This window comes from Colletotrichum chrysophilum (genome assembly GCF_026319265.1).
Source record: "Colletotrichum chrysophilum strain AFK26 chromosome Unknown scaffold_83, whole genome shotgun sequence".
NCBI lineage: Eukaryota > Fungi > Ascomycota > Sordariomycetes > Glomerellales > Glomerellaceae > Colletotrichum > Colletotrichum chrysophilum.
The window spans coordinates 34,530-48,805 of NW_026517370.1; the positions used below are offsets into that span (position 1 = coordinate 34,530).

The following is a 14,276-nucleotide window of genomic DNA, read 5'->3' on the forward strand; positions in this document are numbered from 1 at the left end:
AGATCTCCCATGGACCAATGCGCCGACATCTAGACAATCGGTCACACGGCTAACGATAACGCACCGCCAACTACGTCAGTCAGGATAATTCGAACATGTCTTGCATGCGCGACGTTGTCTTTTGGCATTAAGACTTGACGGCTTGTCTCACTAATGCGACTAACCGCTTGCACAGGGTGAGCGCCGACTCAAACAGCCGGAGGCCGGCCTGCGCTTGTGTTGAACGCCGAATGGTTTGGTATGGTCGCACTATAACATGTGAAGAAATGGCTCTCACTGTACCTTAGTGTCTATTCTCGTCAGACTGCCCTGGGAAGAATGGATTGGGCGGCTTCATGCGCAGTGGTCGAGCCGACTTGTAGACGCTACGACTTTGAGCCTGCCATAGATCTCTCATACTTCACAAGTGCATCCACAAAATTGATCAATTCGTGACCTAAAACAACATACCCAGATATATCGATACACATCAACACAGCTCTATTTTGATGCGAATCGGGTCTTCCAATGGAACCTTCCGATGACAAGCTGTCCGGGGCCGTGTGGGTCTCCTAAATCGGAGCCAGCTCCCCCGGCCCCAGTTCCGTGCGTCATCCCTGCCCCAAGCTTCACCCCAAAAATTCAATCAATTCTTCAACCATTCAACCCGCACCACCAAGAAACACCCCCACGATGCCAGCTCGATGGCACACCAACCACCACCATCGCAGCCCGTAATGGCCTCCCCCGACCCATCGACAACATCAACAGCAACCGCCTCCGCCGCCCCGTCGATCCTCAACCTCGATGCCCTCTTCAACAACCCCCTCTTCGCCGGCGGCATCGGCCTCGCCAGTCTAGGCGCGGCCGCCGCCTTCGCCCGCAAAGGCGCCCTCGTCGCCGCCGGAGCCGCTCGCCGCCGCCTCCTCGTCAACGTCGAGATCAGCAAGCAGGACCCGGCCTACCCCTGGATCCTCGCCTGGCTCTCCCAGCCCCGCGAGGCCGCCGGCTTCGTCGCCTCGCGCATCACCCGCATCCACAACCTCTCCGTGTCCACGACGACCTCCACCGCCCGCGGCGGCGCGGCCGGCGGGCCGGCGAATGCGCACTTCTTCCTGCAACCCGGGTATGGAAGGCACATCGTCAAGCACGGCAACGCGTATATCGCGGTGAACCGCGAGAAGCACAACACGGCGAACATGAACACGGGCGAGCCGCACGAGATCGTGCAGCTGACGGCGCTGTGGGCGCACCGGCACGTCTTCGAGGAGGTGTTTGGCGAGGCGCACGCGCTCGCGGCGAAGGCGAACGAGGGCAAGACGGTGGTGTATGCGGCGCGCGGCATGGAGTGGGCGCCGCTCGGCGATCCGCGGAAGAAGCGCCCGCTGGGCTCGGTGATACTGGACGAGGGCGTGAAGGAGGGCATCGTGGACGACGTGAGGGACTTTTTGACGCGGCAGCAGTGGTATGTCGATCGCGGCATTCCGTACCGTCGTGGGTACTTGCTTTTTGGACCGCCCGGTAGCGGAAAGAGTTCGTTCATCCAGTCGTTGGCTGGAGAGTTGGACTTTTCTGTGGCGATGATTAATCTGAGCGAGATGGGTATGACGGACGATAAGCTGGCGTACCTCCTGACGAAGCTGCCGCGGCGAAGTTTGTTGCTGCTGGAGGACGCGGACGCTGCGTTTGTGAACCGACGCCAGCGCGATGCGGATGGGTACAGCGGCGCGAGCGTCACTTTCTCAGGACTGCTGAATGCACTGGACGGAGTCGCTGCCGGCGAGGAGCGCATTGCCTTCCTCACGACGAACCACATCGAACGCCTCGACCCGGCGCTGATCCGCCCCGGTCGCGTGGACATGATGATGCGCATCGGCGAGGCGACGCGCTACCAGGCCGGGCAGATGTGGGACCGCTTCTACGGCGACGTGGACGCAGACGGGTCTGGCCGCGAGCGCTTCCTCAACAGGCTTGATGAGCTGCACTTGTTCGGCAACGGCGAGGGCGAGACGGCTGGGAGGTTCACCAGCACGGCGGCCATCCAGGGACTGTTCTTGTTCAACAAGAATGATATGCAGGGCGCCATTGACATGGCTGAGGGGCTTATCCCGCGCAAGTTTGAGGCGGGGGACGCCATTCCTGAGGGCGCTATCAAGACGAAGGCTTGAGGTGCACTGGCGCCATGCTGTAACAACTTGTACATGTACAAAATCATAGACCAAAATATGAGATGATACCCATGCATTACAATATCGTTGATTACTTGACTTGTGCATCTTCCTGTAGTCCTGACCGAGCCCGTCAGACTTGTCACACGGAGTTAGCTTAATGGTAGCGTGGCACGCTACCTGCCTCCTCAGATACTTGGTGTGGGTCGCGACCCCAGATAAACGGTCCAGGTTTCCCATCTCATCTCGTCCCGCAACTTTAATTCTACCTTCCTTCAACGTCTTCCAGGGACAACTTTTGTCTCGCGCAACTTTCCTCATAGAACCATCGCGCAGTTTCTCGTGGGCACCCGAGGCAGTCTTGGATCCGTCTGGCTTTGAATTCTTCGCCGCCGGAGCTTTGGAGCGCCCCACAACGCGCCGCGCTTGCCTGACGGATCTGCTTTAGGCAGCCGTACGCTAAGACTAACTCCAAAATCCGTCACACTCTTCAATCTCGACTTCTGCACGTCACCATCCTCAATCACGATGTCGCGCCAGACCAGCCTATTCGATTATTTGTCCGGAGGCGGCGGCGCTCGGCCTCGCAAACAGAACCAACGTCCTCAGCAATCCTCAGGACCGTCTCAATCCTCATCATACTTCTCCAGCAACGGCGACAGCGGGTCATCGTCACAATCCAGCAGCCGCGGCTCTCACTCTTACAGAGGTTCGCGCGGATCCCGTTCACCAAGGGGTTCTCGCGGATCTTCATCATCACGAGGCTCCCGCGGCGGCCAGGGAGGCGACCGCTCCAACGACGCACTTGCCCTGGTTTCAGAGGAAACCCGCAACGTCCTGCCTGGCATTCTGCTCAACCTGCCACATCTGGATGCGACTGCGTCCGAGTCGCTGCACCTCTCAGAACTACCGCCTCTGAAGTCGCACACATGTCCCGGGCACCCGCGCGCGAAAATCAAGATCGTGAATGAGGATACGTTCAATGCGGCGATCGACCTTGCGGCGGAAAGGCCTGATGGAGGGCGCGTGGCGGTGTTGAACATGGCATCGGATATTCACGCTGGAGGCGGGTGGTTGAAGGGTGCCGTTGCGCAGGAAGAGGCTATGTGTTATCGCTCGTCGCTGTATTTGAGCTTGCACAAGCGGTATTATCCCTTTCGAAGGCGGATGGGGTTATATACGCCTGATGTGGTGGTGATCCGGGGCGATATGGCGGGCGGACACAAGCTTCTCGTTCCAGGGACAGCGCACACTGATCTCCCGGTGGTCAGTGTTCTCAGCATCGCGGCGATTCGGACACCGGAGGTGCGAAAAGTAAGGGTCGGGTCGAATGAGGAGTTCGAATTTGCAAAGGCGAATGATCGGGTTTTGACGATGGATAAAATGAGGCTGTGCTTGAGAATGGCGGCGGCGAGGGATCACAGCTTATTGGTGTTGGGCGCGCTGGGCTGTGGAGCATTTAGAAATCCACCAGAGGAGATTGCGCGGTGTTGGCTGGAGGTGCTGGGTGAAGCGGAATTTGCGGGGGGTTGGTGGAGGGAAATGTGGTTTGCGGTTTACGATCGAAAGAATGAGGGGAATTTTGAGGTTTTTGACGAGATGCTGGGTGGAGTGGAGGTTTAAGTGCAGGGAATGATCATGGAGATGTACTAAGAAGAAGGCGTGGGGTGTGTGCTGGTGGGGATCGCGCGATAGACGTACCCGAAAACCTCACTGAAACATCGCGACGATTTATGGTGTAGTTGACTTGAGGCTCGAGATCAACAAGTAGTGGGACGGACGCATGGGGCGTGCAGGTGGGAAACGTGGACGGGAAGCTGATCCTTGGCGCTTGCCTTTGGATACCACTGAATGCAACCTCTGAGTTTGTGTGATGATGGTCTAATAAGTAACAATGCCGTCGTCGCAAAACAACCCCAAAAATATGCACCAACACCTTGCCTTTATGCCTGCTTGCCGTCCCAACCCCAGTACATGTTCAATAAAACACTCGAATCGATCGTGCGCCTGTGAAGACTCGCTGTCGGCCGAACAACACTGAGCAGTTTGTTCCTTGTCAAGATCCAGACGACAGGAGCCGCGACATTCCCTCGACGAATGTATTGCTCAAGCGACCACGTCCTTGGGCCCGTACCATTAGGAAGTCGACGTGATACTCGTCGGGAGGGTAGGGAAAGATTTCGGCGGACGAAACTGGACAGGCGAATAGAATATTTAGCAGAGTGGCTTTATCCACACTTTGCGGAGGGGAAAAGGCTCACGTGGGAGTCGCATTGCTCTGTGATGTTGTCTGGAAGCCCGCCATTGAAGGTAGGTAAGTACTGTGGGAGGTACGGCAATGAAGATGGCAATTACCGCCAGGATTGCTTCGGTTGACAACTTCGCCATATTGATGGATTCCAAAAGGTCTTTGATTTAGGATGACAATAGTACAAAAGTGTTGGTATCCAAAGGTGAGTATGTGAAGTTTAATGGAACATGATGAAGTCTGGACGAGATATCAAGGGCGGAACGCAGATGCAGATGCAGATGCAGGAATCCTTCTTACCGCAGCGCAGTAGGTAGGTAGGTACCTGTCTGTGATATTGTGGGACCCCACGATGCTCAACTCCCCCCGAGTGTCGGCGTGGCGGGGCGGCGTTCAGATGCGGAGTAGCCAATCATTGGCAATGAGCCTCGACCGCGCCGTGGAATCTCTTTCTGGAAGGCTCACGTGCGTGCAACGAACCGGAGAAGGTACGGCAGACTTGGGAAGATGTAATTACCTAAGGAAACGTCCCAAGTCACATTTAGGTTGTCTGAATCAATTGACTTATCACCAGCTAGCTAGCTGTAACACGGCTGGATGTGATGGAGGCTGTAGCCAGCAAAATTAAAAATTACGATAATTACCTTTGCATCCGTCTATGTTCTTCTCAAAGTTTCTGGCGGAGAAGACAAAAAGCAGCGCTTTCCAAGTCTATTTGCCAATCGAGAAACGGCTTCCTAGTCGTCTAAGCAACTTCACTACATCACGACCGAAGATTTTGGGGTGGTGCATGTTTGTCACGGTTTGGCCTCAAAGAGAAGACTATTCCATCACTTGAAAAATAAAACAGAACCCTTGAATCATTTCTGCCGTTCTGGATAGAATGTGCTCTGTCGATGATTGCATGTGTCTAATTCTATCTCGCCAAGTGCAAAGGAGTCTGAAAGGAATCAAGTAAGCTTTGGTCAGTAGTTTTGAAATGCAGCACGCAGGTCTTACATACCTAGTTGCCGTGGACATGCCTATTTGCAACGAACATCTCAACACGGGCAGAAAGAACATCGACCTGCCGTAGGCTTTCCATCATCTGCAACGCAGCATTGCTTAATCTTCTGAACTGTATCGCAGGCACCGCAATTGCCAGAGCCACAGAAATTGGCCTGGCGAGACATGAGGACGTTGCTGCTGTCGCCGGCGACACCTGCAACAGCGATGCTGGTGAAGGCGCTGAGAATGATTGTGAAAAAGGTGGTCTTCATTTTCTTCTAGTAAATGATGTTGCACGGTAGATGTTATGGAAGAAGTGTCGCTCAGGGTTGGGTAGATGACCTAAGTATTTGATGAGTTGTGTGAAGTTGAGATAGGAAGTTGGTCTGATGTTTGAGATGAACCGCGTGGTTCGGATGAAGAATTTCAGTCTTTTTATAGGTCTCTGAGCCAGGTCATTTACGGCGACTTTCCAGGAATACCTCCGGATCTACCCTGATTAAACCCCCACACGGGGAGTTCTTAGCAGGCACTTTCAATCAAGTCTCAAAATAAAGCTGTAACACAACGGGCATCCACGCCTGGAGACTTGAGTTTCTTCTGACTCGTAGCGGGCTTCCGCGTCTTGGCTCCATTTAAGGGCATTAAATACCGAAAGCGACGGAAAGGACCAAATGCGCCCGAATAAGAGAAAACCCCAAATGTTTTGCACACGCCGATCTTTACAGATTACACACTCGTATCCGCCCGGGTAGAGGACGACGGTGGTTGACTATAGAAAATATCAGAGCGGCAGAGAGGAGAGGCGATGGCAAGTTGGCAATAAAAGAGTTGATAACTAAGACAACGGCAGAAACATTGACCGCGGCGGTGACGACGAGAACGATGAAGACAACAAAAATGACAATTGCAATACCTTGCAAAGTTCTAGGTACTCACTAGGTAATCTGAAAGAAAATTGTTTCAGTCAAGGAAAAGCGGCACTCTGTAACGCATGGTGACTCTACAACAACCATCTTCCATTTGACTATCGAGTTAATTACAAGAGCGGCCTTCTACTTCATTCAATCTTAGTATACGACCAGGACACTACGGAACCTAACAGATCCCGTCAACATGTGGCCCATAGCTTCATTGACCTTCCCCAGTGGGAACTTCTCAACCAGACACTTTACACCATGGACCTTTGAGAATTCGAGGATTTCCTCGGCGTCGGTGATATTACCACTGGGCCAGCTGAGTACAGAGGCACCCTTGCGCAATAGGACCGTGGTGTCGAATTCGACGTTTCCAACTGGGGCAAGTACGAGAAGATTGCCCAGTGATCGGAGACCGTTGATCAAAGGTGAGACGGCCTTGGCGTGCGGAGCGGTTGCGACGATGAGATCGGCACCACCAAGGGCAATCAGGGCCTTCACTGGGTCTTCGGCGCTGGTGTCGACGTAGTGGTGTGCTGCGAATTCCTTCTTCGAGCTCCCCGAACTCAAGGCCACGACTTTGTATCCCATGCGATTCGCGTACTGAATAGCGAGATGTCCGAGACCACCGAGCCCTTGAACAGCGACGAGACCGCCGGCCTCGATGCCCATCTTCCGAATACCATTGAAGCTTGTGAGTCCGGCGCACATCAAAGGAGCAGCTTCGGCGGGGTCCATATCGGCAGGCACTCCAACGACAGCCTGAGAGCGCATCAGGACGTATTCGCCAAAACCGCCGTCGAGGGTGACACCGTGGGCCTCTTCGTTCTGGCACATCTGCACAAGACCACGGGAGCACTCACGACAGGTGCCGTCGTGACCTGAGAAATTCGAGTTAGTAAATGAGTACGGTGAACATTCGGTTGACTCAACCCCATGCCAAGAGCCGCCGACGCGATCTCCAGGCTTCACTCCCACAACAGCACTGCCGACTTTGACGACATCTCCGATGATCTCGTGGCCAGGTACCCGGGGGAAAGAGATGCCGAAATAGCCGGCCGCAACCACAGCATCAGTGTGGCAGACGCTGCAAGCGAGGACCTTGACGAGTACTTGTTCGTCCCCAACCGTCGGCATTGGGGTGTCCTTGAGAGCCAATGGTGAGCCGGGATTCTCGGCAGCAGCGATCTTGTAAGAAGACGGGAGAGACATGACTATGATCAAAATGTAGAAGAGATTCCTTTCAGGTGCAGTTTCGAGTGATAATCAGTACGATGTAAGATCAAAGATAAAGGGCGATAATCACAGCGATGATCATCGGTAAGAAACTTGCGAATATTGGTTATTTATACTCTAATCTCGTACACGGGGGCAGCTTTGGATCGACAGGAGACCCTGTGACAGGTCAAATGCCGTTCTCGCTAAACCCGACAATTCACAGAAGATCTCTAGTTGTTGATGATTAATTGTATCTAGGGATGCTAACTTCAGCTTGCTTGCAGGAGTCAATGGCTAGGATCTTGAGTATTGAAAGTTGAGAAATGAACCGTGTAGAGACTCTACGAACGACCGAGTTTATCAGCAAACATCGTGATATGGGCCGTAACCCCGTGGATTCGGACTCGATGATTCAAAGTTTTTCCTGAAGCGGAATAAGTAAACTCCGTTTGGGTTGAGATCAGTACTGAGATGATTTATAGGCGGTCTTGTTGTTAAGTGGTATCTGGGTGTATCCGTCTGGATGTCTCCGTGAAGCTAGCTTCGCCAAGGTTAACCCCACCTTAAAATAGCCCGACGCTTGCCAACTCCGTGTACGAGAACGACCAAAACACTGAAATTAAGAAAATAGCAGATACGTTACGAAAAGTCCTTTCTATAGGTAAAAGTCACATAATGAAACAATCTACCGTAACACCTAGCCTGCAACCATATCACCAGCTTGTGGCAGCAAATGGTTGAACCTCCGTATACCACCCAGTAAATACCACAATATAGGATGAATCCAACAAGAATGCATGTGACGTAATTTATTTCACTGACCACAACTAGAAGATGACAAGGGAAAGAGTAGAAAAACAGTGCGATAAACTACTATGCCAAGGTGACGATATTCGCGGCAAGGCCAATTCTGTCGAGCCAGAAAAACCCCTTTGCTAAAGCATTTCTTCAATATGAGAGCATCAGAAAAATAGAGATAGCGCATGTGATATCTTAAAACAGCATGCCAGCGGAAACAAAAGAATTGAATGTTGTGTGCGACCCGAGATACACTGCTCCAATTAGACTGGTCCAAATACACGATCACAAAGGAGTCCAGATTGGGGTTTGAAAGGGAGCTGGAGCAATGGCGGCGCGATATCGATGGAATTGAAAGCCCATTCCGCGCGAAAGCCCAAGCCATTCAGGATTGCCATTCGTGAATCTCAATGATAGCAGCCACCATAATGATAAAAACCAAGATTTGGAGACCAATCTCTCTGTCTTACCTCCCTTAGACCTGGAAAAAAAAGGGTGAAAAAGACACAACCAAGACTGTTGTTGACTATTTCGTTCATGTCATGCACTGAGAATAGTATAGTCAGCATTATGGAAAGCGTGGTGGCCGTGCCGACTGCGATGGTCCACAGCAAGGCCTTAAGGCACGTTCTTGCGAGTTTCCGGTGTCTTGTTTACCAGACGAACGGCAGCATCCAAGCAAGAGAAACACCGATGTGGTGCATTCACGCTGACAAAGAATGCCGCACTGCTGGGCCAACCCAATGTATTATCGGAGTCGATGAACACAGCCTTGGCCGTTTGTTTTGTCGGAGAGAAGAATAGGAGGGCCATGAACACTACGATCAGAGACGCAAGACAGGAGCAATGTGCCTCTTGTAACCAATCCAATCAGATATTCGAATATATCGAATAAGAACGATGTTAACGTGATGGTCTGATTAAACAGGACCGTGACCCATCGGCTCAGGTTGAATATCGTGTTGAGCAGCTTAGCCACTCCAATCACCCTGGTGGCCGCAATTAATGTACCGGAAGCACAATTACAGATTGCTCCTGCCGGGGAGAGAATGGCAGTCGTACATTAGAGGACTGACTTGATCCTCTTGGGCACTAATTGACTCACCCAAAAGTATTGGCCGACAGAGTGAGGGAACGCCGACGCGAGCTCAGCCAGACTGATATCACAACACAAGCCGACGAATGACATGATTACAAACCCGTATAGAAACTCAGGCCCGCCCCCAAATGGAAGTACGCATACGCAACATTGACTCGCCATGACGTTACATCTCAAGTTCTGCTCTTCATATGACTTTAAACACGTGAAACCATTGATACCTAGATGTTCCCACTAGCTACGCGCGGTGTTCGAGAATAGATCGATGCTCACAATAAATCTAGTAATTAACATGTGATATCACCTTGCATTAGTTCTGAGTCAACCACTTGATCTTAGGTCAGCATATAGTTAAGCTACAATACGCATATAACAAGCCTCCCTCAGAATCTACCGCTGTCATGCTTGAATCTGATGGACCAAATCACAATGCCTCTCTTAACCTTCATAGCCTTTGATGGCGTTTGGTAGCCATAGAATGTAGTCGCACCCTTTTCGGCTTTCGTATGCGGTGGCGTGGTAGAGCCTAGGCAATAAAGCAGACGCGTAGAATGTATCTTGGGCTGTCAAGTCTCTTCAAGCATACCAATATTTGACTTTCCCACTATTTTGCTTGTCTGCAAGTGTGCTCGCGTGAAGTGCCGCTGGTGCCTAACAGCTGACACCGACATGAATCAACTCGACTTTACCAGCTGTGTTGGTCTTCTAGCGTTGTCTTCGTTCGGTCCTCAGCTAGGCAAGTGCCATTTTGTCAGCTATGAGAACATCAATGCCTTCATTTGGCGTGCTACGAAGCTGCGTCTCTCTTCAAAAATCTGCGCCAACTGAGTGAAGTAGATGAAGAAGAATAAACACGGAGGCCGAAGCTTGAGCGAAGACGCATGTTGAGCAACTCGACACCCATCAGGTGATAAAAGAATGGGGAACCTAATTGGGGATGTATGATATTTGAATTGCCATTAACCCCAGCGGGGATTCAACTCCTTTTCTCCCGCCCCCCTGCGGAGAGAATCAAATTCCCAACGGACCCCGTTTCAATGCGACCAATTCTCCGTCCTAGTTCGCCCCAAACATCCCCGTACGAAACAATTCCCCTCGTATCCCCATGTGAGAGGGGGCCGCTCTCACCTGTCACCGCACTACCCCGCCGCACCCATGTGAAAGCGGAACTATTTCCCGCACCCCGGGCAGCAGGCTTGCGTATTCCGGATGGACCCTTCTCCCCCTCCATCGATGCGCACTTATTGCTGATTACGGATACAGTTAATACACCGCGAATTGCCTGCTCCAGGGTCTTGCAGAATGGGCTCACTAGCCAGGCAGCAACCAGCGCTTATTCGGCAGGGGCTCCATAATTGCTCCATAAACTCCCCGATACTGCTCTCCGGATTGTCAGGCCTCGCCCCCAAAAGGCCGTACCCCATCATGCGAAATATCGGGGCAATGCAATCCTTTGAGACAGTAACGCCGAAGAGCTTCAATGCAGCCATCCATTCAATGCGAACGGGCCAGTCGGGTCTGAAGAATCAAGGGTTTCTTGGTTTATCTGCACTACTCTTGTACTGATCTACTAGTGCGAAACAGGTACCGGGCCAAAAAGCCCAGCAAGATTGCCACGCTCTGCTGACCGACAGATAGCCCACACCGACCTTTTCCTCTACAGCTTGGATGTTTTGATCTTTTTTTAATTCGTTATATTATGAGCTCGTAAGACTTTGCAGGGGCTCTGGTATCATAATCATGCCTTAGTGATGAACATGGACTGGGCGTTGCAGTACGCCTTCAGGCCGCCGGCGCCGTACTCGTATCCGATACCGCTCTGCTTGTGGCCGCCGAAGGGCGCATCGTACTGGAGCTCCAAGTGCGTGTTGATCCAGACGTTGCCGGCCTTGAGCTTCTTGGCGATGGCCTGCGCCTTCTCGAGGTCCTTGGACCAGACCGAGGCGCCGAGACCCATGTCGGTGTTGTTGGCGCGCTGGATGACCTCCTTCTCGTCGCTCCACTTGAGGACGGGGAAGACGGGGCCTACGTTGGTTGTGTATTAGTCGCTGGACAACACTTTCATTTACGAGATGAGTGCAAGCTGGCAAACTTACCGAAGGGCTCCTCAACGACAATGCGAGAGTTGTCGGGAGGGTTGTCGACCATGGTGGGGGTGATGAAGTAGCCCTTGCCGTTGGAGGCAGGGGCCGTGGAGCCAGCGGCAAGCTTGTGCTTCTGCTCCTCAATGTCCTTGAGGAGGTCCTTGACGCGCTCGAACTGCATCTGGTTCTGGACGGGGCCGAGCATGGTGCCCTCCTTCTGACCGTCGCCGACGGGGAAGCTGTTCACGACGTTGGCCATCTCGGTGAGGAGCTCATCGTAGATGGACTCGTGGATGTAGATGCGCTTGATAGCGATGCAGACCTGGCAGTGATCACGTTAGCGGCTACCCAAACAGACCTTCTGCAGGAGCCGATCGGATCCTGTCAGACGCCAAGTCTTCCAACATACCTGTCCAGAGTTGTACAGAGCCAGGGTGACGATCTTAGGCGCGACGGCCTTGATGTCGACGTCAGGGAGGACGATAGCCGCGTCGTTGCCGCCGCTGTGCGCTCACGAGTCAGTATTCGGGATTTTTTTTGGCCTGCCCGGCAACAAGGTTGCGGGCTGCAATTTAGCTGCCGTTGCGGGAATTGCTCCACTCACAGCTCCAGAGTGACGCGCTTGAGCGTCTTTGCGCAGCTCTCCATGACGCGCTTGCCCGTGGCGGTCGAGCCCGTGAAGCTGACCTTGTCGACGCCGGGGTGGGAGGTGAGCCAGGGGCCGAGGTTGTCGTCGCCGCTGAGCGCCTGGAAGACGCCGGGCGGGAAGACCTGCTGGGCGAGCTCGACGATCTTGAGGTCGCAGTAGGGGGTGAAGGGACTTGACTCGCGTCAGCGCTCTTGAAACATGGGATGACGGGCCGGCGCGCGGGGAGGGATGGGGACTTACGAGGGCTTGAGGATGAAGGCGTTTCCGGTGATCAGGGCAGGGCAGATCTTGCCGACAGCTGTGAGATTGCGTCAGTGAGGTTCTGGGGGTCATTAATGCGATCGTCGGGGGCGTACCGAGGAGGATGGGGACTGCGAAACGATGTTAGTTCTGTCTGCGAAAGCTATCTTGGAAGTCATAGGAAGACTCACAGTTCCATGGAACAATGCCGACGGCAACACCGAGAGGCACGTATCTGGTGATGACGCGACGGTCGGGGTCATCGCTGACGACCTCCTCGGGGAAGGGAAGCGTAGGAACACCTCTGAAGTGCTTGATGGCCTCAGAGATCTCGAATTGGGCGAAGCCAATCTGCGCAGCGCACGGTACGTCAGCATTACTCGCTCGCGAGCTTGCGCAGGGTCCATGTGCTAGTTCTCCCAGCAATCGTACTTACAGGCTTGCCCTGCTCCTTGCTCAGCATGACGGCGAACTCGTTGAGGTTCTCCTCCATCAGGTCACCGAGCTTGGCGACAGCCTTCTTGCGCTCCTCGTAGGGCGTCTCGGCCCATGCCTCCTGGGCGGCCCTCGCGGCCTGCACAGCTCTGTCGACATCCTCAGCGGTCGAGAGGGGCACCTCGGCGAGGGGCTCGAGTGTGGAGGGGTTCAAGCCGTGTCTGGTCTTGGGTGTCGTCTCCAGCTTGCCGTTGATGACATTGTAGAACTTGGTGAAGTCCAGCTTCGAGGTGCCGTTAGCAGCCATGATGGGCGATTATCTAGTGTAAAACCGTTGGTTGGTAGGTAAGGATGGCGGCAAGTTACGTGCAGGTACGTAATGTGGGAGAAGAGTTTAAACGGCGTGAATCAGGGTCTGTGATCGGGCGCGCGAGGAGGAAGAAAAGTACACGAGAAGAGAGAGGAGCGAGAAACAAGAAGAGGGATGGGACGGGTAGTGTATGCGAGAGCGACCCTGCGTTGTGTTGAGCTCTCCGACTCCTTTCTCGCCCCTCCGCCTCGCCTGTGGTGGTGGGATGGGTGGTTTGTGCTGGTGATTGTGAGGGACAACGAACCAGTGGAGGGGACGTGGAGAGAAGCTAGGGCACAAGGCCGGGATGCCATGTCTTCGACCGAGGGCCCCTCGCCCGACACTCCACCGTCAATGTCACGATGTCTGCCAGCGATTGACATAGACTATTGCGTGGAAATGGAGTCTGGCCCGCGGCAAGCGGGGCCTGCAGCGACTGAATTGTCCATTTGGGGTAGCTCACCGATGAGAGGACCCCGGGTTACATGGCTGTTTGGATGCTGCTTGGTTGCTTTCGCATGTCGGCCATCCGCACCAACACTGCCAAGGTGAGACGGGGAGAGGCCGTTGAAACGTGTTGGGCCCCATAATGCCATTTTGCTGAAGAAAAACAGGTACTTGCATTGTCCAGAGAAGAGGGGAGCAGAGATACATGCGGGCTGATGACAAGCGGCACTAGCAGTACATGACGAATTCTTAGTCACCTAACAGGTTACCTACCAGGTCGGTAGCGAACAGGACAAGAGAAAAACAACTACCGAAACACCGCGCTCCATGGCAAAAAGGTACTTAGAGTGTGTGCTGCTGCTGTATCAACTGTATGAAGATAAACTTGACACAACACAGACACTTGCTGCGGGCTGCGGGATGCCGTGGGGGAAAAGTTGGAGACAGCTCGGCAACGTGCCGCACCCCTCACAGACGCACACACACTCTCTCACACTCACTCTTCATTCCCGCTCACTCTCACTCGTCAGTTTGCTCTCACCCACACTCAAATCCCATCATCGAACATTGTTTCCCGATTCTCCTTCCCGTCTGACTCGACCACCCTCTGAGCCGTGCAGCATCAGCCGGCTCGTTTTAGATGATATCCTGCAAGGTT

General features: G+C 53.4%; 3 protein-coding genes across 3 annotated transcripts; 1 reads left to right on the top strand and 2 right to left on the bottom strand.

Annotated features, from left to right (window-relative positions):
• Positions 1-716: 716 nt before the first annotated feature.
• On the top strand, positions 717-2,147 carry COL26b_008994 (uncharacterized protein; the record flags this gene model as incomplete). The annotated part of the gene is made up of 1 exon (XM_053181737.1): positions 717-2,147. One exon carries the CDS (start codon positions 717-719, stop codon positions 2,145-2,147), a length of 1,431 nt encoding a protein of 476 aa, XP_053034278.1.
• Positions 2,148-6,452: 4,305 nt separating this feature from the next.
• On the bottom strand, positions 6,453-7,511 carry COL26b_008995 (uncharacterized protein; the record flags this gene model as incomplete). Its single annotated transcript, XM_053181738.1, has 1 exon — positions 6,453-7,511. The coding sequence occupies one exon, from the start codon at positions 7,509-7,511 to the stop codon at positions 6,453-6,455; it is 1,059 nt and encodes a 352-aa protein (XP_053034279.1).
• Positions 7,512-11,152: 3,641 nt separating this feature from the next.
• COL26b_008996 (uncharacterized protein) lies at positions 11,153-13,129 on the bottom strand (the record flags this gene model as incomplete). Its single annotated transcript, XM_053181739.1, has 7 exons — positions 11,153-11,439; positions 11,511-11,820; positions 11,908-12,001; positions 12,103-12,318; positions 12,388-12,445; positions 12,579-12,738; positions 12,824-13,129. 7 exons carry the CDS (start codon positions 13,127-13,129, stop codon positions 11,153-11,155), a joined length of 1,431 nt encoding a protein of 476 aa, XP_053034280.1.
• Positions 13,130-14,276: the final 1,147 nt, after the last annotated feature.